Source organism: Polypterus senegalus, chromosome 2 (assembly GCF_016835505.1).
Source record: "Polypterus senegalus isolate Bchr_013 chromosome 2, ASM1683550v1, whole genome shotgun sequence".
NCBI classification, from domain to species: Eukaryota; Metazoa; Chordata; class Cladistia; order Polypteriformes; family Polypteridae; genus Polypterus; species Polypterus senegalus.
In genome coordinates this window covers 113,960,359-113,982,575 of record NC_053155.1, presented here as the reverse complement: position 1 = coordinate 113,982,575, position 22,217 = coordinate 113,960,359, and the positions used below count along the sequence as shown (strand labels likewise).

The 22,217-nt window shown below is 36.9% G+C and overlaps 1 protein-coding gene across 1 annotated transcript in view; it reads right to left on the bottom strand.

Moving 5' to 3' along the window:
* The window catches only part of zpld1a (zona pellucida-like domain containing 1a), a 71,629-nt gene that overhangs the window by 9,888 nt on the left and 39,524 nt on the right, over positions 1–22,217 (bottom strand). Inside the window, exons 8-9 of the mRNA XM_039744425.1 lie at positions 19,435–19,543; positions 5,315–5,344 (exon numbers count right to left, since the gene is read on the bottom strand). Coding sequence (XP_039600359.1) covers positions 5,315–5,344; positions 19,435–19,543 — 139 coding nt within the window. The remainder of the gene's footprint in view (positions 1–5,314; positions 5,345–19,434; positions 19,544–22,217) is intronic.

The window sequence follows — 22,217 nt, the reverse complement described above, 5'->3', positions numbered from 1 at the left end:
GTTTGAGCATGGCTGTTTGTCAAACCAGAGAAATGTGTTATCACATTGTCATTTTCCAGAGAACCCTTTGCAAATATAAGTAAAAATTAAGTTTATCATGAATTATTGGAAATATATTCACAACTATCCACACTTACTAAAAAATCTTCATTTAAATTTATCTGGACACACAAGATTTCTTCAACAAGCTAAATCCATGTTTATATCTCCTCTTAACCTTAATCACCCAGACTCCACACTGCTATTTAAATTAAGAGGTTGATGCTTCCAGTATTGAAGTAGCTGCTACAAGTATTTTTGATAAACATACACAATATATACTGCTCACAAAAATTAAAGGAACACTTTAAAGAAACACATTAGATACATCAGATCTCAATATGAAGTTGGATATCTATACAAATAACGACAGGGCAATGTCTTAGGAACAAAAGGATGCCAAGTCTTTTAATGGAAATAAAAGTTTTCTGCCTACAGAGGGCTCAATTGTGTAGACACCCTAAAATCAGAGTGAAATGAAGATGTGGCAGGCTAGTCCATTTTTTCAAAAACTTAATTTCTGCTACTCAAAATGCTTTTCAGTATCTTGTGTGGCCCCACGAGCTTGTATGCATGCTTGACAATGTCGGGGCATGCTCCTAATGAGACGACGGATGGTGTCTTGTGGCATTTCCTCCCAGATCTGTATGAGGGCATCCCTGAGCTGTTGTACAGTCTGAGGAGCAACCTGGCGGCGCCTAATGGACCGAAACATAATGTCCCACAGATGTTCTATTGGGTTTAAGTCAGGGGATCGTGAAGGCCATTCAATTGTTTCAATTCCTTCATCCTCCAGGTACTGCCTGCATACTCTTGCCACATGAGGCCGGGCATTGTCGTGCATTAGGAGGAAACCAGGACCTACTGCACCAGCGTAGGGTCTGACAATGGGTTCAAGGATTTCATCTCGATGCCTTATGGCAGTCAGAGCACCATTTCCTACGCAGTAGATGTCTGTGCGTCCCTCCATGGATATGCCTCCCCAGACCATCACTGACCCACCACCAAACCTGTCATGTTGAACGACGTTGCAGGCAGCACATCGTTCTTCTCCAGACTCTTTCACGTCTATCACAGCTGCTCAGGGTGAACCTGCTCGTCTGTAAAAGTACAGGGCCAGTGGCGGACTTGCCAATTCTGGTGTTCTTGAGCAAATGCCAGTCAAGCTCCACGGTGCTGGGCAGTGAGCACAGGGCCCACTACAGGACGTCGGGCCCTCAGGCCATCTTCATGAAGTCTGTTCCTGATTGTTTGGGTAGAGACATTCACACCAGTGGCCCTCTGGAGGTCATTCTGTAGGGCACGAGCAGTGCTCAGCCTGTTCCGCCTTGCACAAAGGAGCAGGTATCGGTCCTGCTGATGGGTTGAGGACCTTCTACGGCCCTGTCCAGCTCTCCGAGAATAACAGCCAGTCTCCTGAAATCTCCTCCATGTTCTGGAGATTGTGCTGGGAGACACATTAAACCTTCTTGCTGCAGCACGTGTGGATGTGCCATCCTGGAGAAGTTGGACAACCTGTGCAACTTCTGTAGGGTTAAGGAATCACCTCATACTGCCAGTAGTGATAATTACTCAAGCCAAAACTAACACGAGTGGAAAACCAGCCAAAAAAGATCAAGAGGGAGAAACTTGAAATGACCTCCACATGTAAAACCAGTCCTGTTTTGAGGGTTTTCTAATTGTTGCCACTTTAGTGCACCTGTCGTTAAGTCCATGAACACCAATACAGCTGAAAGTGATTAACAATGACCTCAGCTGCTAAACCAACCAGAAAATTATCAGACAGGTTTAATTGATTTCATGCCAGGCCCAATAAAAAAAGTGTTCCTTTAATTTTTGTGAGCAGTGTATATTACATCTTGCCTGAAGAAGGGGCCTGAGTTGCCGTGAAAGCTTGCATGTTGCTTTTTTTTTGCAATAAAAGGCATTATTTTGCTTGACTTCTCACTGTTTAATATACAGGGAAACTATGTCCTTGTGTCTTCTATTTAAAAAAAAAATTAGCTACACTAAACAAAATAATGATGTAAGAAATTAAGAATTATTGGAAAAAAATACTACTGGTTGGAGGGGGTGCTATTGGTTGGAGGGGCCAGAACAATCATTATTTATACCAAAAGGAAGAATTTATTTTAAGATAGACAAGCTTGTAAACTCATGCCAAGCCAGATGGGCGTTAATTTTAATAGTTGTAATTTTGCATCATGCTTGGGATAAACACAAGAAGGCAGATGTTCTAACCTGACAATATGATAATGACAAGACTATTTCAGAATCAAAATTCTTTTTGCTACTGAAAACAAATTACCCGTTACTGCCCTGAATAGTCCTGATTACTTGATTTTTTAATTACTATGGCCTTGGAGAATTTTGAATTTCCACAAAACATTACTAATAATAAGCTCTGTGTACCTGAATCTGTTAGACATAAAGTACTCCTTTGGCCCCATTGTGCTCCAATTCTTGGTCATACTAGCACTTTGCTTTTTGACTTTGATTTTTGTTCTACTATTAAGATTAACAACATATAGTTTTGACTTTCTGGTTTTGACTTTGGTATGGATTAGTCTTTTGTTTTCATTTGTTTGTTCACTTGTTCCTATCCTGTCTGCACCATTTCTCTGTATTAGAACATAAAGTTTGATTGTCAAATTCAGACCACGAGTTAAAATAGAATGTGCAGATTGGTTACAGGTGTGAACTTGCCGATTTTAGTGAATACTACCACTCAGGTGATAGAAAGAATCATGGTATCTAACAAACTGAACAAGTAAACCTTTATAAACATTTTTGTTTGATCTTACTTCAGTGTCATCTTCTGTTAGGATTTTAGCGGAAGCAGTCCACATAACCAAAGTATTTTTATACCACTAAAAATCATAATTAAAAAAAAGAAGTGGCACACAATAATAAATATTTTATATTTTAAATATTTAAAATTGATGACATGGTGTACCTTACAACTGCAGGGATCTGAATCCTATATTCATCATACTCTCCGTAGAATTTGTGCATTCTCCCTCTGTACACATGGGTTTTCTCCTGGAGCCTCATGTATAAACAGTGCATATGCACAAAAACATTGCGTAAGCCCATTTCCATGCTCACATCGCGATGTATAAAACCTAAACTTGGTGTAAAGCCACGCACATTTTCACACCAGCTAAATGCTTGGCATACGCAAGTTTTCCACTCAGTTTTGCAGACTGGTGGCACCCAGCGTCAAAGCAATGCTTTTGTTCCAGTGTGGTTTTCTTTTTTAGATCCACATCCCTGATGCGGCTTTATCAAATACCTTAAAAGTTTTGAAGAATCGGCGTTCTAAGTTTACAGATGGCTTAACATCTATTACAAAGCTGAAAGTATGGTGATTGGTTACTTGGAGAAAGAAAAGGATAGGAATTGGTTAGTACGTTTTGAAAGAGACAGTACTGCTGTACAGCAATAAATTATTACATCAAAGATTGCACACGGCGCAGCAAGCATCTTGTGGAAGGCAGGAACAATCTCTGGACAGGGCACCAGCTCGTCACTATCACTGCACCACTGTGTTCCCCTGTTTAATACATGCTTTAATTCCTACTATCATGAAAATGATATCGAGTATACTTCTCAGTATTTTAATTATTCAGAGAGCTGTTATATCATTATTGTGATGGATTCTGTTTCCAGTCGGAGGAAGAGAAAGCCTGTTTAAAAAGCACGTAGTGATTCACACACATAGAGCACATAGAATACATACAAAACAAAGCATTTAACGTGCTATTTTAGTTACAATGGTACTTGAGCAACTAGTAAATTGAACGATTAAAAGATGAAGTTTATGATGTTCTGACAAAATATACTACCTGATTAAAGTGGAAATTTTAAGATTAAAGTTGACATTTTGAGCTTTTTTCCTACTGTGTGCCTATTTTTTTTCTTTTCTCTGTACCTTAATAAGCGTTCATATGACACTCAGATGGTGGGCCACGACTTGCTTTTTCACTGCGACTTTGAGCTTTGAAGTTTCTCCAACACTCTGTGTTATTTGATTAACTTCCTTTTGTTGTTTATACCACTGTTAAAACCAACAAATAGTTTTTCTTTGCCTCCACTTGGTATTCGCTGAAATTCTTTTTCCATTGCCTTTTCACAGAATGCTGAGCTTAAGTGCTATTTATATTGATTTGCATATTCAAAGAGATGTAATTCTGGGAGGAGTTTGGGAGTGGTGGCAGGCACATGCACGTGTGTTACTTTTCACACTGACCGGGATTTATGTAGCAGAAGAACGTGGAAGTTGACTTACGCACAGATTTATGTATCTGGATTTTTTAGTGCGTACGCACATTTCCGCTTTTGTCTATACGCCACATTTTAGTGTGAATTCTATGCACGGCATTATGCATAAGGCCCCTGGTCCTTTAGCTCCCTCTTCCATCACAAAGGCGTGTTTTTTTTTTTCATTCTAGAATGTGATGTATGCTTTGTGATGGATGGATATCCCAGATGCACCCAGTGCTTCTGGGGTGGACTCCAGTAACCCTGTATTAGAAATTGGATGGATTGGTGGGAACTTAAAATGTGCTCTGTTATGAAAATATGGGAGCCCAGAATTCTAGAATCTGACTTTGGTTCAGAATGAGCATATAAATGGAAGTGGCAAAAAAAAAACTTTTAAAATTCTATTTTGATGTGTTGTACTGCAGTGACTCGCTAGCATTTGTTACATATTAAACTTGCATGTAGCACATGAAAATAAAATTACTTATTACAGAATAACACCTTAGTATATGCTTAATTTTAAATAGCAGTAAATAAAGGGTTCTTTTATAATAGATTGCATGTAATGTTAACCATCAATGCTTGAGGACTGCCATTCTCCCTGTCTGTTCTTCATGTTATGTAACACTCAAGGATATTCTTCTTCATGAAACAGTAAAATCTCAATCAGAATTTCACTTGTTTTTTTTCTTCTTTCACATAAGTACACAGATAATTGTTCCACATTAAAAGAATAAATATCTGCTAATTCTTAATGTGAAGGGTTTTAAACTAGGCCGCAGATAAAGAGGTCAAAACCTTCAACGTTATTTCTCATAGAAACAGAATATTGATTTTACTGTAATAACTGAATAAAACAATATCTGGATGATAATGGTGTTGCTACACAGTATCAGGCACTGTTGGGCCCCAAGTGTGACTTAAATTTATTCTCACAATCTAATGGCATAAATATTACCACAGAACAAGGTGCTATTTTTTTGAAATGGGATATTAAATATCAACTTACCTAACTGAGAGTTATTTGTTGGGGTTTCATCTGCAATAGCAAACACAGAAAGAATAAAATATCAGTTATCATGATGACAGGCATTTTTATAACACTATTGTTATCATTTGGAGCTGGAAAAAGAAAAATATTGGCAGCTACATTGAATTTGAGTTCTCTGAGACTACCTCAGCAAATAACTGAAAATAAAGAAGGAAACAGATTAGGCAGTAATTTATACAACAAACATTCACAAAGCACAAGTATACCAATACATGATTTGAATTACTTCAGAATGTTCACTGATTCAAAGCCCTAACACAAAATGACAAGTTGCAGTGCTCTCTTTATAGCTTTCAATAAGCACAGACATTCAGTACATTTCAGCATCATTCATTGGAAGAAACTGAAATAATAAGCTGACAGATAACAATGAATCATTTTTTTATTTTATTTGAAGAAAACAACATTTCCTACAGTCAGGTCAAACTTATACAACAAATGACTTCATATTGAGCACACAAACAAAAGAAAGCTAAAACTACAAAAATAAAAATGAATAGAAAAAGAAAAACAACAAAACAGAATTCAACTCCCACCCAAAACAATGACTCATTTAAGTGTGCAGTTTAATAGTGCACAGGCAGGCTGTGGTGTTCTTCTCAGATGTCACCTTTACAAGCTTTTTTTAAAGTTGATATACTGTATATTTGAAGGGATGACATTAAGAAAAAAGATTGGTTCAATAATATATACATTGTTAAATTGTCAAACACATGAATCTCTTGCAGCGATCAATTTAAAGGTGTATTAAAGGAAGAGAACAGATGTTGCATAGTATTTTGTCTGATTTTCATTTCCACCCCTAGAATTAAAGAGCGATCATGCAAAGAACCACTGGCGTTATTTCTACTCCACCTCCAGCTCCTCCTCTTATAGCTCTGGACTATAAATGACTGCTGCAACAACAAGTGAACGTTACTTAGCAGACCTTCACCTTAGAGGGCACACTGAATATACTGTATGTATTCAAAACTTAGTCTGTCCTACTAACTTATTAGAAAAAACAAAACAGAAACTCCATTGCATTTTAGTTGTAGTATGACATCAGCAGGAGGCACTCTTATCGAAAATTTCAAACTCATTAAAATGTTAATAGGGGAGAGAACATATAAAATATGTGTATTTACCAAGCAATAAAGACACCAGCTAGGCACAGGGGTACAAAATAAACAGATGAACAACACCTACAGTCAGGGGCGGATCTACTATGAAACTAATGAGGCATAAGTTTAGGGCCTCAAATCTTGGAGGGGCCCCAACAGGTGACTTTAGTCCACATTGCTTACATATTTTGCGTGTCTACTGTATGAAAATGAGTTATTAAAAAAATTATAATATTAATAATATAATGCAATTCAAAACAAAATAATAGATAATATAAATACATTTTAATTTTAATTTCAAGTACAGCAATTTTAATCAAAATCTGAGATGTAGCGGTTAAATGTTTAAACAAATTCTGGTGATTTGGAAGAACCCTATTGGAAAAGACAACAATGGTTACCCAGACCTCATTGCTGGTTGCAAAGGAGCTGCCATAACTGTTCAAGCTTCAAGGCCAAAAAATGTGGGTCTGCCACTGCCTGGATCCTCTTTGGGCCTGACTAGTGAGTGGGGTGCCTTGTCAACTAACCCAGCTCAATACCTCACTCTTTCCCCTCCTGTTTCTTTGTCTCCTTATGCTGGCTTTTCTTCGTCCTACTGTTTAAGCATCTGGTTCAAACTCTTCTCCTGACTTCAGACTTAATATGCTACTGGTCCAAGGATTGTGTTATACCCACCATGGGGTCACCTACTAGGGTCAGAATCACCCTCTGAAAGTCATTGGTTATATTTTTAGAGCTGGTCGGTACTAGGTGTCCCTGCACTCATTAGCCTTAATTTACCATTAAAGGTCAAATTTTCATTCTAAATTAGAAGCAAGGCCCCACATGTTCCCAGCAGGATCTCCTTGCTGACACTCTTTGTTATATAAGTCACATCCTGTCCGCTGGTATAGCACAGAACTTATAGGCAACCCACAAGACCAGAGGTGATAGCCCCTGCATGAAATAAAGAATTTACAGCACAACACTGAATTAACAACTCCATATTTAATATTTTCATACATTTAACATTTTATTAGATGTCGTTGTTGACTTAAAAAAAAGTTTTGTTATGGTGATGTTCATAAGGTAGCTAAAAAAAGAAATATAATTCTGTACATTTATATAGCGCTCTACTCACTACTCAAAGCACTATCACGCAGGGAGACCCAGAGATGCGAACCCATGATCTCCTTACTGCGAGGCAACACCAATGCCGCTGCTTGATATATGACTCTTATCTGATATTTTTTTGCCTATTCTGATTCATTTTGTGACTGATCCAAGTTGGAGTCCATCCTAATTGTGTCCTGCATACACAGTGCTTAGATGTTTCTACTAGCAAACATATGCAGATTTTAAGCATTTTTGTGCGTGCCTAATGTTTGTCCATAATGTCACGTGATGAGTCATACCAGGTTCTCACCTTTTTGTTAAGCCTAAAAATGCACAGTATATATTTTCTCTTTTTTCAAAAATTACATTTGGATTTTTGAGTCTGGCTTGTTGAATATTTGGTGAATGGGGCCCTTTGGCATTGGAGGCCTCCCTGCTACATGAACACTGCAGGGGCATCTACTTCACCAGTGATCCTATCCATCTGCCAGTCCTCCTAGACAACCGCTTGAGGCATTCTCCACATAAATACATTTGAGGCAGAGCCCAGTCTTTTTCACTGGCAAAATAATTTCTGTCTTTTTTCTTTCTTATCTAGAACCTCTCCATTCACTGTCCCTGTCTGGTGCTACTCGTAATCCTAGACGTACCAGGAAATACAATACTGTGTTTGTATATGTTAGCCTTCTGTTAATAAAAAGATAATATAACTTATTTCTGCTTTTTCAAAAAGTATAGATATTTTATGTCCTTTATATTCTTCTTTTGATTTTGCTATAAGCAGATATAAAAAAAATCCAACTATAACAAATTCAATGCAGTTAATATACAATGTAACAAGCTAAATATGTGCTATAATTTGTGTAGCTTTATTAAAAGGTCTAATCTTTTTGAATCACTTTTAGGAATACCTATAAAATATTGTCATTAAACAATTTTATGAAAGTGCATAAAATACATCGATAAAACTTAGTCACTGAATTACCAAGATAAAGTACTGTACAGTATATTTAAGAGGATATGTGTGTGGCAAGTTGTGTGTATCATCTGTACTATAAAAACACGTATACAATAGTATCTTAATGTATGGTTCAGTTCTGATGTGTAGTCATGGAATCTGTCTTGCAAAATACGTTTTCTTCTGATACTTTTAAGTTATGAAGTGGCTTACCATCCAGTTTCTGGCACTCAGCATGTAGGGAAAATGTAGCTAGTGAGCTGAGTTGAAAGCTGTTGCTTTGATAGTAAGAAGGACATACTGAAAGGCCTGTTGTGATTCACACTAACAGCTGGGTAGTTTTAGGGTCTTTGTTACATGCACAAAGCAGGAAGAAAGACAGGTGTCACATATTTGTTAAGTCTGTCTGGTAGGTAAAGAGCTCTAGGAGTTATTGTGGAGCAGGGACAGAAGGCAGACATTTTAATAAAATATGTGAGCACCCTCTTTCTCTCAATTAGAAATTAATATTATTTCATTCACTCTGGTTGTGGACAAAGTATGGCAAGTTGCAGCACTATTAATAATTACACCTGATAACAAGGTCTGGATTAATAGTCTAGGAAGAACATCATCCAGAAAATGAGAAACAGTGGCTGCTAGAAAAAAGGACAAAAGACTTGATTTGACTGAAAGCCAGAAAAACTGTTTTGCATCCATTTCTACAGACTTTTTTTAGAACCAGAATGAACTGTTTATGTTTGGACTGAATTTGTGTGCGACAAAGTTTTTATACTAGGACCTGAAGCAAGCATCAGAATTCTGCTGAAAGAGGCCAAAGGACTGCATCATCATCACCACCATTGTCGAGCACTGGACTGAGGAAAAGACACCTGGACACTGAGAGATAAAAGCTAAGTGTTCTCTTCCATAAGCACATAACATGGGATGTACTGCATGCAGAGGGAAGCTGGTTTCTAAGGGCAAGACAGGATAGTTTAGGACACATTTGTAGGGATTTCATAGGACCCAAAGGGAGAACAATGATCAAGACAATCAAGAAGACTATGAGGGAATCACTTTGTCCAAAAGGCCTAGACAGATAGGTTATGCCTTATTTTGCATTTGTTTTAATTTTTTGTAGCCTGTATATTGATGTGTATAGCCCACTAGGCTAAACTAGGTGATTTAAAGTGATGTCCATTCTGGGGTGGGTTAAATGTCAATATAGTGTCTTGTGTTTTAATGGTCACTTTGAAACAGGCTATTTTCCTCCACCTCTTGAGGCCCATTAGTTGGGTGTCATAGATATTCTGTGCTTTGTGGGTGATGGAAAGGTGTAAAGGGGCATGAGTGTAAGACCAGTGGTGGAAAAGCAGTAAAGAAGCTTGCAATGTGCTAAGTGAGTACAAAGAGGGGATAAATGGAGTGCTGGATGCCCTAAAGACTATAATCTTAGTCACTTAGAGGCAAGAAGCTGCACTGCAGGGAGCTGCACAACAGTATCTGTGACTGTGGAAGTGATGCTCCAGCAAGAGAGGCAGCTAACATTCCTCTGGTGGTCCTCCAAAGAGTTGTGCTCAGGGTGCACTATAACATTTGCTACATTTGAAGGGGTGGCAATGGCATTTGAGTTCTGTGATTCCACCAGGCTGGTCCCACTCTAACTACAGCTGAGCTAACCACCACAAACCACCTCACACCTGGTGTGCCTTTTATGGCTACCATAGTTAGGAACTGGGGGAAGTGCATGTCTCAGAGGGAACCATAAAACCAGGAATATAACATAAGGAACTGGACATTAAAGCTAAATTAATTAGATACATTTCAGCTTTGAATTCTAAACTAGAATGTTAGATTTGCAGTTTTGTTAATGTAATTATTTAGTGAGTAAATTGGTCCAATGATGTGTGCTACAAAAACAACAAAGTGAACAAAATTTAGAACAAAATAGAACAACTAAATTTAGAGAAGTTTTGGGCCTTTTGACAACTGGTATCCTACATTGTATAAGATATTAAAGTTCAGAACTGTAAAGTTTATCATAGAAATTCATATGACACTATGGAAATGTAATATAATGTACAATGCAGGAGGTCATAGTTAATTTTTAGTTTTGAATGGGAAAGTGATCACATTAGAGAAGGACACTAAGAGTTGAAGGAGGCATTTCATATGAACACCAAGTAGTGGAATAAGCCAAAAATATTTTTAGTGCTCAAGGAGGGAACAGGAGAGGGTGTCCACCTGTTGGGTGCATCTTCCAGTGGTGATCTGTTGGATGGAAAGACACTTGATGCCCCATACAGGATGTCCCAATTTATTCTGGCCAGAATTGGTGGCAGTCGGATCTCTACTGATTGAATAAATTGAGCAGGGGAAATTACTTTGGTTTATTTGATAGTTGAGATGAAGGCCTCATCTGAGGAAATGTTCCTTCCTAAGACCAAGTATTTAGTTATCAGATGCAAAGACATTATAAAAACATTTCTGTTGTTTGTATAGAATTGTAGCTTAGATAGATGGACTTGTGTTTAGGGGTCCAGGGGTGGAGTAAATAGTTAATTGTTTAGGTGAAACACAGTAATGTGGCAGACACTAATTTGGAATTGGCAAACCACTTGAACTTGGAATAGGTGTTTAAGATTTAGGCAATCCAGCTTCCATCTTGCATACAGCATCTTTGGCATTTGAAGAAATAAAGACAAGAGCTGCAGAAGTAACAGAACACAGGAATTACTAGAGTCAACTAGCCAAAGATTCAGAATCAGCTTATGGAATCATTATGAAATGACAATGGCAAATTTTGGGGTATATCTGATGGGATCCTATTTTTTGCTCACGTTCAGTTTAAATATTGAATTGTTGGAGACCCCTCTTCTTTGGAACACTCTGTTCAAAAATTATATTTTTATTTCTGTTATTTACCCTGTGTTGTTTGTAGTGATCCTGAGAAAAGTTTTTTAGGTCACGTTTTAATGGAGAACAGTGATCACAAAGTTTATGACACAACGAGCTTGAGTGGGGAAACAGAGGGCCAGTTCTGAACAACAGCATATAACATTAAAACGTCAAGAAAAAAAAAAATCTTGAGTTATTCATGTTGCATAATCTACATTACGTATTCAGTTGTAGGCTAACAATGTACAAAGCACATGGATTTTATTTGCTAAAAAACTGTTAAATAAGCATTTCTGGAAAAATCAGAGTAGTGCATGAACAGAAAGTATATTTAAACGGGATCAGGTTTTTGAATGGAAGACAGGGCTCTTGATCAATGAATGAGGTAGGAGAGGTGGAAAGGTGCTTATATGCTAGAGTTGTGTTATAGTTGGAGAAGGTTCTCATTACTGGACTTCGTAAAAAGTAAATAAATAAAAATATTGTGTTTCTAACATTTTATTTTTGAGCCTTTAATTTATGTTCGTGGAAGCTTTAGTCATGGGCGATTTAAGAATGAATTGATCGTTATGAATTACTAGTGTGAGGGAACATACACGATGTTATCAACTTCAGTTTTGCAGGTAGATATTTAGAGTACATGTGCAAGTTCCAGCTGTTTGATTCTTATGTTTCTCTGAGTATGTTTATAGTACATGTCTACGTATTGACTATTATTATAAGATCGTTATTTTCTTGTGTACAGGATGAAGTAAAGTTCTCATTTGCAATTGCAATCGTTATGCACACATTGCCATTCTCCGCTGGCATGGTTAATAAGTACAACTACCTTACAGCAAATCATACGCTTACCTTACCTGAAAATTTTCAAAATATATTTGTCAAAATTACCAGTCAATTATGAAAATGCATGCTACCTCCTGTTTGTCTCCAGCTAACCTTATACCATTGATTCCCTCTTACATTTCTGAGTGGTAGTTTTTCAGAAATGTTCATTTGCCAATCCCTCCATCTATTACAGTAATGACACTTTCGTACAGATAATTTTGGGAGAGCTTCAATTTATATAAACAAAAATAGCACAATATGAATACATTTTATGTCCCTCTGTGTATTCAATAAATTAAACTGCAGTCACATAAAACTGAACCTAAAGAATCAAATGAGTCAAACAAATTGATTCACTTGAACAGGTAGTTTAAAAGAATCAAATATGTAAACTAAATCATAGCGCCCATCATTAGTAAACCTGAAATTGATCAAGTGCTTATATTGGGTGGAGGGATTTAATTTATCTTCCTCTCTTTTTCATCTTTATATTAGACTAGCTGTGTCACCTGGTTTCATCCAAGAAATAGCCCAGTGGGCCTCAGTTATAGTGCTGATGGTAATCAAATGTATTAGAAGTACTATGTAGCTAAGTACTCATCTGTATACAGTTTTTGTATTTATTTCACTGGGGCTATTAACATTAGTTCACTTGAGCTACATACGGTTGGACATGAACTTGTTACATACAGTTCTCCATATTAACGTGGCATTTGGTTACAAATGTGATTTAAAGTTGATTCATTCAAAGCTAAAATCTGCTAAAAATGGCAACTCTCTATTAGCATCAAAGCCTAAAATGCCTCAGTTTACAGTGGATATGAATAAATGTCTACCAACAAAAAACAATGTTACTAATTTCTCTCCTGTTATCTTCTTATTAAATTCTGAAAAGCAGAAAAAATGTGTTTCATTCTGTTCAATCGTGACTTAACTTCATCAGTTAATCTGTGGTGGGTTTTTTTTCTTCTTTGGTTTTTTAACAAAAAAAGTGCTTAACGCTGATCAATGATTGGTATTATGAACTTAACTCTTTGAAGGCTTAAACTTGAATAAAATATTTCTGAAAAACACACAAAATAATGGTTTCACACAGGAATCAACATAAAACGTCTGTTGCTGCATGCTGTGGCTGCCAGTGCACCAGGAATGCACAGCAGGCTGGTTGCCAGGCTGTCTTTGTGGGGTGGGGGAATAGAGGTGGCAGTGGAGGTCATGTTCACAGCGCATGACAATCTGGTTTGTACCTCTTGTCATTGTAAGTGGCGGTCCTCCCAGGCAAATGTTGCACAGTCATGTGCACAGAGTATTTTGCTTAACTCATTCACTTCAGTCTCTCGCCAGATGTCAATGCCATTTTTTGGTGTTGTTTGCTCCTCGCTACTCACGCAAGAGCAGAGAATCTCATTCAAACCAATGAAGCTAACTTCCCTTCTATCAAAGAAAGTCGAGCTAAAACATAAAGGCAGGTTTTGTCACAATTTACAGTTGATTACCACCGTCAAGCCCTCCTTTTGACAAAAATTGACATCTGCCCTGAAAGAGTTAATGATAATATGCTTTGGACAACAGTGTTGGCTTTTTCAAAAATGCAAGGCTATGCACTGATAAAAATGAAGTGTAATCAGCTTTTCTCAGATTTGTTGTCACATATCACACATCCGAGACTGCTGAAGTGTTCGACCACACAGTGCAATATTTTTTTCTGCTTCTAACTGCGTTTGTTTCACCAAGGGTGGCCCCCTCCCTGCACTCTTTAAATGATGTCTGTCTATGGGTCGTCAAGGAACTTAAAAAAGTAAAATTGGGTCCCAAGGCCATAAAGGCTGAGAAATGCTGCTCTAAGATAAATGTTGTAATCCAGCGAGACAATTAAATTGTTATCCCAAGGTGGTTGATGGAAAAAAATGAAGTAAGTTGCTTCATTTGATGACATGTCGATTTTATCGATGCTCCTAAAACTTTATGAGCACTGATGAAATCATCTGGAGCAGTCCACTGGCTTATTGGACGTGTAGTTCCAACTTCAGCATTTGCACAAGGAGGGTAATATATATATTAAAAACCTTTCTTACTGGATCAGTTGTGTGAAACTTACTACTCTCACAGCCACAGTGCCTAGCAAGTGTCTTCTTTGAGCTTTGCTGAACTTTACTTCTTTCATTTCGCTTGTACAGATGGTTTTCATTTGCATAAACCAGAACACATCGTTTCTTCTTGTGATTGCTGTACTTTGGTGAAATGGGGGGTGCAGTGTGTGCTAGAATGCTCCACTCACTAGAACATTATTAATGACAAAATCAACAAATAAAAAACCCTTTTCAGCTAATTTTTTTTTACCACATTCCCAAATTTCAATCAAATCTGTCAAGGCATTTTTGACATTTTGGAGTAATTAGTCTTCCTATTGTGGTTTTTTTTTCACCTCATTATAGATATATTAAAATTTCCTTTCTGACTAAGACGTACCATCCTACAAAATTTCTGTTTTTTAGCTAAACAGGAAATAACTTTTTTGTTAATGAGTGATTATGTCAACTTTGCTTTATATATATATGGAAAAAAGGATTGGCAGGTATACTGTTATATAAAAATAATAGTATTAAAAAGAAACAGCCAATCGCATGGTTAGGAAACAAAACCCACCAAAGTATTGAGAAGTAACAAAGCATAGCAAAACATATAAGCTAATATAGGGAAACCTAGTAATTTCCTTATAAATAGCAAGAACAATAAAGAGCACTCACAAGCCATCTCCATATCTAAAATAAGTGGTAAGCAGGACAGTGTTTATTAATAAAAATAATAAACAAAAAGAAGAATAACGGGCAGTAACAAGGTATTAAATAAACAGAAATTAATATCCTGGCTCCTCCTTCGATCAGGCTAAACACTACTTACCAACCCACTCTCTCTGTCTGTTGGGGGGGTGTCTTAGTCACTTACCCACCTATAGATATCACCAAAAAATTCCTCTCGTTTACTTCTCATGCCTTTTCCACAAGGTCGTAGCCTATTTTCCTCCCAGCAGTTGAACACTTGTCAATCTTTCCTTCTGATATCAGTAGCTCTATGGCCACGAAAGCCTTTTAAGCGCCAGCCATGAGTTGCTTTTGGGTGTCATCAAGGGATAACTTTTGGGGTGGTTCCAAATATTGTGTAGAAGTCCTTAGGCCATATGCCTAGAGCACTTTCTGGGGTCAATTGGCTCCTGCTTGGCCGTGCTCCAGTACAGCGGTGGACCTCTCTCTGTGTTGGTGCCATCTCAGAGACTTGGTAATAACATGTTGTATCTCCATCTGTCTCTAGCTATGTCACTTGTTTTCTGTTAAATTCTGTCCAGTCTCTTATATTACTCATCCAGGATGTTCTTGTCCTTCCTCTTTCACATTTTTCTTCAGTCTTATTTTCTTTAATGTATTCTAAAATCTTGTACTTTTTGTGTTTTTCCATCTGTCCAAAGTACTTCAATTGTCCTCTTTTTATTATATTTTCTACCTCCATGGTCCTTGTCAATGTATGTAGAACCTACTCATTAGTGATTTTCTAGGTCTATATATATATAATGCTTCTTTAAATTCACATTTGGAATGCATTTATCCTGACTATGATGTCTGATGTAAGTTTCCAAACCTTGCAAGCCATAAAAAAAGTGTCAAAAATAACATTTTAGAATCTAAAGCTTCAATTTTAGATTTAATTTTCACTCCAATATTTGTATTTGTGAATTTGTTCGGTTTACAGCCATAATCTTTGCTTTCTTCACATTCTAATTTAGATCTATTCAAGTACTTGCATCTGCAATTGCATCCAACAGATTTTGTACAGTTCTTCTACAATACTGGCTAACAGCACAGTTTCTCTTGCAAATCCTATATTTTTTAGAAGTAAACCATTAATTAAGTACAGTGATTAGGAGGCCTTATAAGCTGACAACCTTCTGAAATAATAAAAAACATGACTAAAAGTTTGAAGTGATATTTAAGATGTATATATTCTATATAATGTATGTATAAGAACCATTTGTTAGTTTTTTTTAGGTTATGTTAAATGGACAGAAGTGTTTTTATCTAGTTATGTTAAAACATTATAATTTGCATAGTCAACCTACAACCTAAGCTATAAATGGAATATTCTAACTACTTCTTGTCATTCCGACTAGAGACGAGTTCAGTCTATGATCTGCCTTATAGTTGGTAAGGAATGGAGGGCAAACCGTTTCAAACCATACTGAGCATATTGAATGTACTGAACATAATGAGGTGAAGCCTATGTAGGTTTGCTATGGAAAAGTAATGCTATTTTGAAGTATAGAAAGTAACATGAAAAAGCTCAGATTGTAATGAAACACAGAAAAAAAACTTTTTTCCTTTTATGCCTTTTATTCAGCTTTTTTTCTGAATTTTTATGATTTGTTGTTTTTAAATTTTCAGTTTTTAAAACAAACTTTATTGGACTGAAGACTTTCTTTTATTAAACGTTTTGCTCGTGCTAAATCCTACCTTTCCACCTCAGTAGCTGCTCAATTTTGAGAACCTGGAAAAGATGCAGCTACAGCATGCATATATACAACATTTTACTATATCATGAAAAACATACAATATTTGCAGTGCCTGATATGGCTTTAGTAAAGTGGATTAGGAGAAAGAGTTTCTGATTTCATCTTTGATTCCTGAAATTTAGCTGTTTATAAAACAAATTGGATAGAAATTGGATTTTTTTAATGTCTGACTATACTAAATTAGAAAGGAGTTTATCATTATTGTTTTTTATGATATAATAAGTAAATATTATACCAAAGGTTTTGAAAAAAATACAGTAATAGATTAAAATACAATGTTATTGAATTAAAAGATTAATGATAATATGCAAGTAAAAGAAACCAGTTATGTATCTGAACATATGTGCCAAATACACACCAGAATAGTTTTCACCAAAAATTTTCATGCACCATTACAGTTTGCACATTACATCCTCTTATATAATACGTTAGCTACCATGGCTGTCCATTTGTCTGTCCAGGGTTAAAATCGCTTGTAGCTCGCATACCGTTTGAACTATTGACCTGAAATTTGGTACACATATACTACGTGATGTCTACTATCCTCTTTTGGGGTGATGATTGACCTCCAAGGTCAAAGGCCACCAAAGGAAGGTCAAGGTCAAAAATCAAATAACCTGTAGCCTGAAATTTGGTACACATATACTAAGCTGAAACTCTGTACTACAGCTTTATATTAAAAGCGAAAAGTTTTGGAATTATTCCTCTCTTCATTTTTATTTTATTTTATTGTAGAATCAACACTCGGCAGCGGCCAGCAGGGCGGCCATGCAGCATATACGTATGGGCGCTGTTCTCATCCCTACCACCTTTGCTGTCACTTCTCCCGCGTCTCCATATCTTAAATCATTCTTCAGGCAGATTGAAGACATAAGTGCCAGCTTAAATGAAAAATTAAGGAAAACGTACTAAGTAATTGCAACACAAAAACTGACTTAATCAGTTTTAACACGAAAAGATGCTGACGAAAGAAGAGAAGAAGTGGGCCGCTAGAGTGGAGAGAAGAAGAGCTGCTCAGGAAGCAGCAAGCGCATCAACCTCTGAGTAAACGAATGCTAAACGTACAGAGAAAGAAAGTCAAGTGTATTCACTGTATGTTATCATGCAGTGTGCCGTTACTGGTCCCAGATAATATAAGTCCTCTTATTTCTGACATACTAGCACACAGCTTTCCTTATTACTAGAAACAGCACACTATACACAAAAATTTTATATTCTACTCTTTACTTTTTGGCACTGCCAGTAAGTGTTTGGGATGAACAGCCTGTGATAACATTACACCAGGCCTTCAACAGGAATTTTAGGTAAATAATCTGATATACGGTAAGAACACATTAAAAGGTAGCAATGTAACAGTGTCCCGACTTGTTAGAACTTTGGTGTTTCTATGTGTGTATAAGTATTTTTTGCAAAGGTTTGTGTTTGTGTGCATGTGACCAAGTACATGTACAAATTTATTTGGAACGGGTACTGTTGGTCCAACTGTACCCTCAAAAATCAATCAGAGAATCTAAGCCAGGGGTGCCCACACTTTTTTGGCTTGCGAGCTACTTTTAAAATGACCAGGTCCAAATGATCCACCTACATTAAAAATGATATATAGATATATACATATAATTCTATGTATATAAGTATAATTAACACAATACTACAAAGTATATGGCACAATAACAATTCAATACATTTATGGTCACTACAGTATTTGGATTTAATAATCGTCATGTGGGAAAAGGTGGACTCTCATAAATAAGTAGAGCCGAATAATGCAGTCAAGGAGCTTTTGAATTCAGCCGAGTGAAAAATTACGGATGTCCGATTAACTGCGATTTTAGTTCCCTCTCCTTTGTCTTTCTCAGATTGCTTTTTGGAAGGACGTCAGTTTCGTAGTTTTCATGAACAGTTCCTTCTCACATTTTCCTTCTTTGGAATAACAATAATAGATTGACAGAGCAGACAAACACACTTCGATTGTGACATTATAAGAAAAAAAATCCTCTTCCAATTCCACATCCAGCCCATACCCTCCCCAAACATTTTTTTTTAAAGTCCCTTCTTTAGTCAATATAAATTGGAAAGCTAGATCACGGCCAGAGTTTTGCAGTAGTTTGCGCGTTTGATCGTGCGTGCGGGATAACCAGTGTGTTACAAGAGAAGAGATCTCAGACTGGCTGCCCTGTATGTCAATCAAGTGGCAAATACCATAGGGAGGATATATGATAAACTAACTTTTAAAAAAAAAATTTTTTTTGAATGCAACGCGATCTACCTGCACTACCTTGGCGATCTACCGGTTGATCGCGATTGATGCATTGGGCACCCCTGATCTAAGCATTGCATTTATCATGTTTTATAGCTCTGGTGTCTGAGACTCCAAACAGAACTTTTATGTAGTATTCATAAATGACCTCTGAAACATAAAATTAGGAAAAGTCATGAAGTACCAAGCTGATAAAATGAAATACATTTTTTTGAGTAATTAGAGGGTTAGGCTATCCAGGACCCCTAACAGAAGATAAGGGCTGCAATAGAGGAAGAGTAATTAAAAAAAGATACACCACTTCAAGAGCAAAAGTGCACCAGTGCTTTAGTGCCTGATCTGCTAAAAAAGAAAAAATCATACTATACATTTTAATAGAGCAGAAGAACTCACCACTCCTAGTGATGATAGGACCAGCAGTAATAACAGCATTTCCAGAGGCACCTTGGGGAGCAGTTGTTGTGCTCTCTAGAAGGTCTCTTCGTTTTCTTTTTCCACAAACCTGCAAACCAAACATATATATATGTATATATTTTTTTTTCAGACAGTCCTGAATCTTTACCCATCTTTGCGGAGTTTAAACGCTCTTCTCATGCCCACATGGGCTTACTTTAGGTACTCCATTTACTTCCCATATCTCAGTAAAGTTCATACTAAGTTTCTTGTTGAGATGTTGAAGAACTTGAGCGCAGAGAGGAAATGAACTTGACAGATCATGATCTGACTCAGAAAGCACGGTGTGAAAAAGAAGTGCCAACCACTGCCTGCCATGCTGCCATCTTTAGGAAAATGATAAATGTTGTATGTCATAATATATAAGGTCACCACTCAGACTATAATTTATTTAGAGGTCATCAATTTGAATGTGGATTCTACAAAAGCTCTTGCATCATTCTGGAAAACCAAAAAGTATTTCAGAAAAGAATTATATTATGTACAAAACACTGCCATTTATGGTATTGCTTAATTTTAGACATGAGTGTTATGTTCTGATTTGAGATTCAGCAACTGAGCAGCAAGTGCTATGGTATTTGGATAAGCCTTAACTGTTGTCATTTAAACTATCACAGACAAAAATTTAAAAGGTCTGTCATATCACACAGCAGCAGGCACTGCTGATTTTCTAAGCTGTTTGGGTTTGTTTATTTCCAGGACAGACTGATGAGCACTTTAAAATTCTTTGGAGATCACAGCAATGCAGGAACAAACATACGTGCAATTCAGAAGTGCACTCTTATTACATTTAATTAGGCATAATTTTTTGATGCAGTGGTTACATTGATTGTCCCTGTTTTAAGGGATAATTGAATGACATCTTTTCTTTCTGCACAACGTCAACTGAGAATTTGAAATAACATTATTTTGTATGGAATTATATTATAGCTGAGGGTGGGCAATATTATCATTAGGGGTAAGTATAATTTCTCTTTTGCAGCCATAGCAGTAGCAACATTCTGAGTGCTGCTTACTACAAACATTAGCAGAACACAACCTCGAGAGCTCCACGTAATTTAATTCTCCGACACCCTGTTTCTTTGTACTCCCTCTGTCACTCAATCACCCAGCACATGTAACACAAGACACAAAGGAGACCATCACCTCCTGAACTCTGGCAACTATTGCTTTTGTCAAAGACCATGCCTATTTCCACAATATTTCACAACTATGTATGTTAAATCTAGTAAGTATACTTATTGTTAATATTGTGGTTGGTGTGCAGTAATTTAAACCAAAAATGGAAAAGCTGCTTACAGTTTATAAGTAAATGAATGAAATTAAAAAGAAATTAGTTTTGAAATTATTTTTAACATTAAAAGTTAACATACACTGAAACTAATTATTAGTAACATGATGCCTACAAACATACATCTTGTCAATGGCATTTTACATACAGTATAGGAGGTACATCCTTGAACAAAGCTATTGATTTATTGGATTTTACTACCCCATCTTGGCCAAAGGTACAGATATGACCACATGAATTTCACACAGAGAACAACTGTTTGACAAGATTATGGAGCCCATTTTCCACAATGGATGCCTTGAAGCAGAGCTGCTACTGCTCCAGTTTGCTAACAACCTAAAGGAAGTAGTTTCCACATCTAAGGAAAATACCTGCTGGTCACCTGTCATGGGCAGGGCACCAAGCCCACACACCCTGGGTATAAACAACGGATTTTATCTCTCAGATGGCCTGAGAAAACCTAGAAATTCACTAGGAAGAGCTGGAGACATTTACAAGGGATAGACTCTGCTTGGTGTTTTGTCATGGACACCTTCATGACTCCAGTACAGGAAATAAGATGAAACAAGTTTATAGTATATTGTACATTTGCAGTCAAAATATTAACACTTCTTGCATTAGCCTATTATAATCAAATAAAATTTCTTGTAACTAATAGACACAATTAACACAATTACTAGTATAGCTTCTCTCACAATTGCACATATTTTCCGTAATGGCTTTTTCAAAGGAGAGAAATATATTGGATTCTGCAAATAAGTCACATTCGTTTGTTCTTCATCTATAAGCACGCTTCTTCATCCTTTCTTTAAATATTGACACACACATGCGATTGGGAGGCAGCTAGAGGGCCTAATTAATAGTAGTACCACACCAGACCAGTGGGTGACAAGCTGCACTAACTCTCTCTCTCAACAGCAGACCATCCATGGGAAATCCCGCGCCACTTCCAGTAACCGTGCCATTGATGACATCACTGTTGGTACCGGCGCCATTGAAGACGTCACTTCCGGTCCCAAAGACATCACTTCCAGGTCCAACGTGATTAAAGATGTCACTTCTGGTCCCAAAGACGTCACTTCTAGTTCTGGTCCCAATGATGTCACTTTCTCTATTGGCCTTTAAAGTCGCCATCTTGCCTCCATTCCATCAGTTTTGTTCTGGACTGTAATCTGTGATCATCTTACAACAATACCCCATTTTGCAGCCAAGGTATATTATACAGATGGCTCCCCAAAACTTTTTGATGTCTCTTGGTCATTTTTGTGACACTACTGAATTTGCAGCTACACCTTTACAGCCAAGAAAGACTGTTTTGGCTTCTTTTCACAGATAGACAATATGTCACTGCCATCAAAAACTTCTGAAAACCTAGCAAGAGATTTGTCACTGTGTACATACATACATCAAACCATTAATTCTTTTTGTTGTT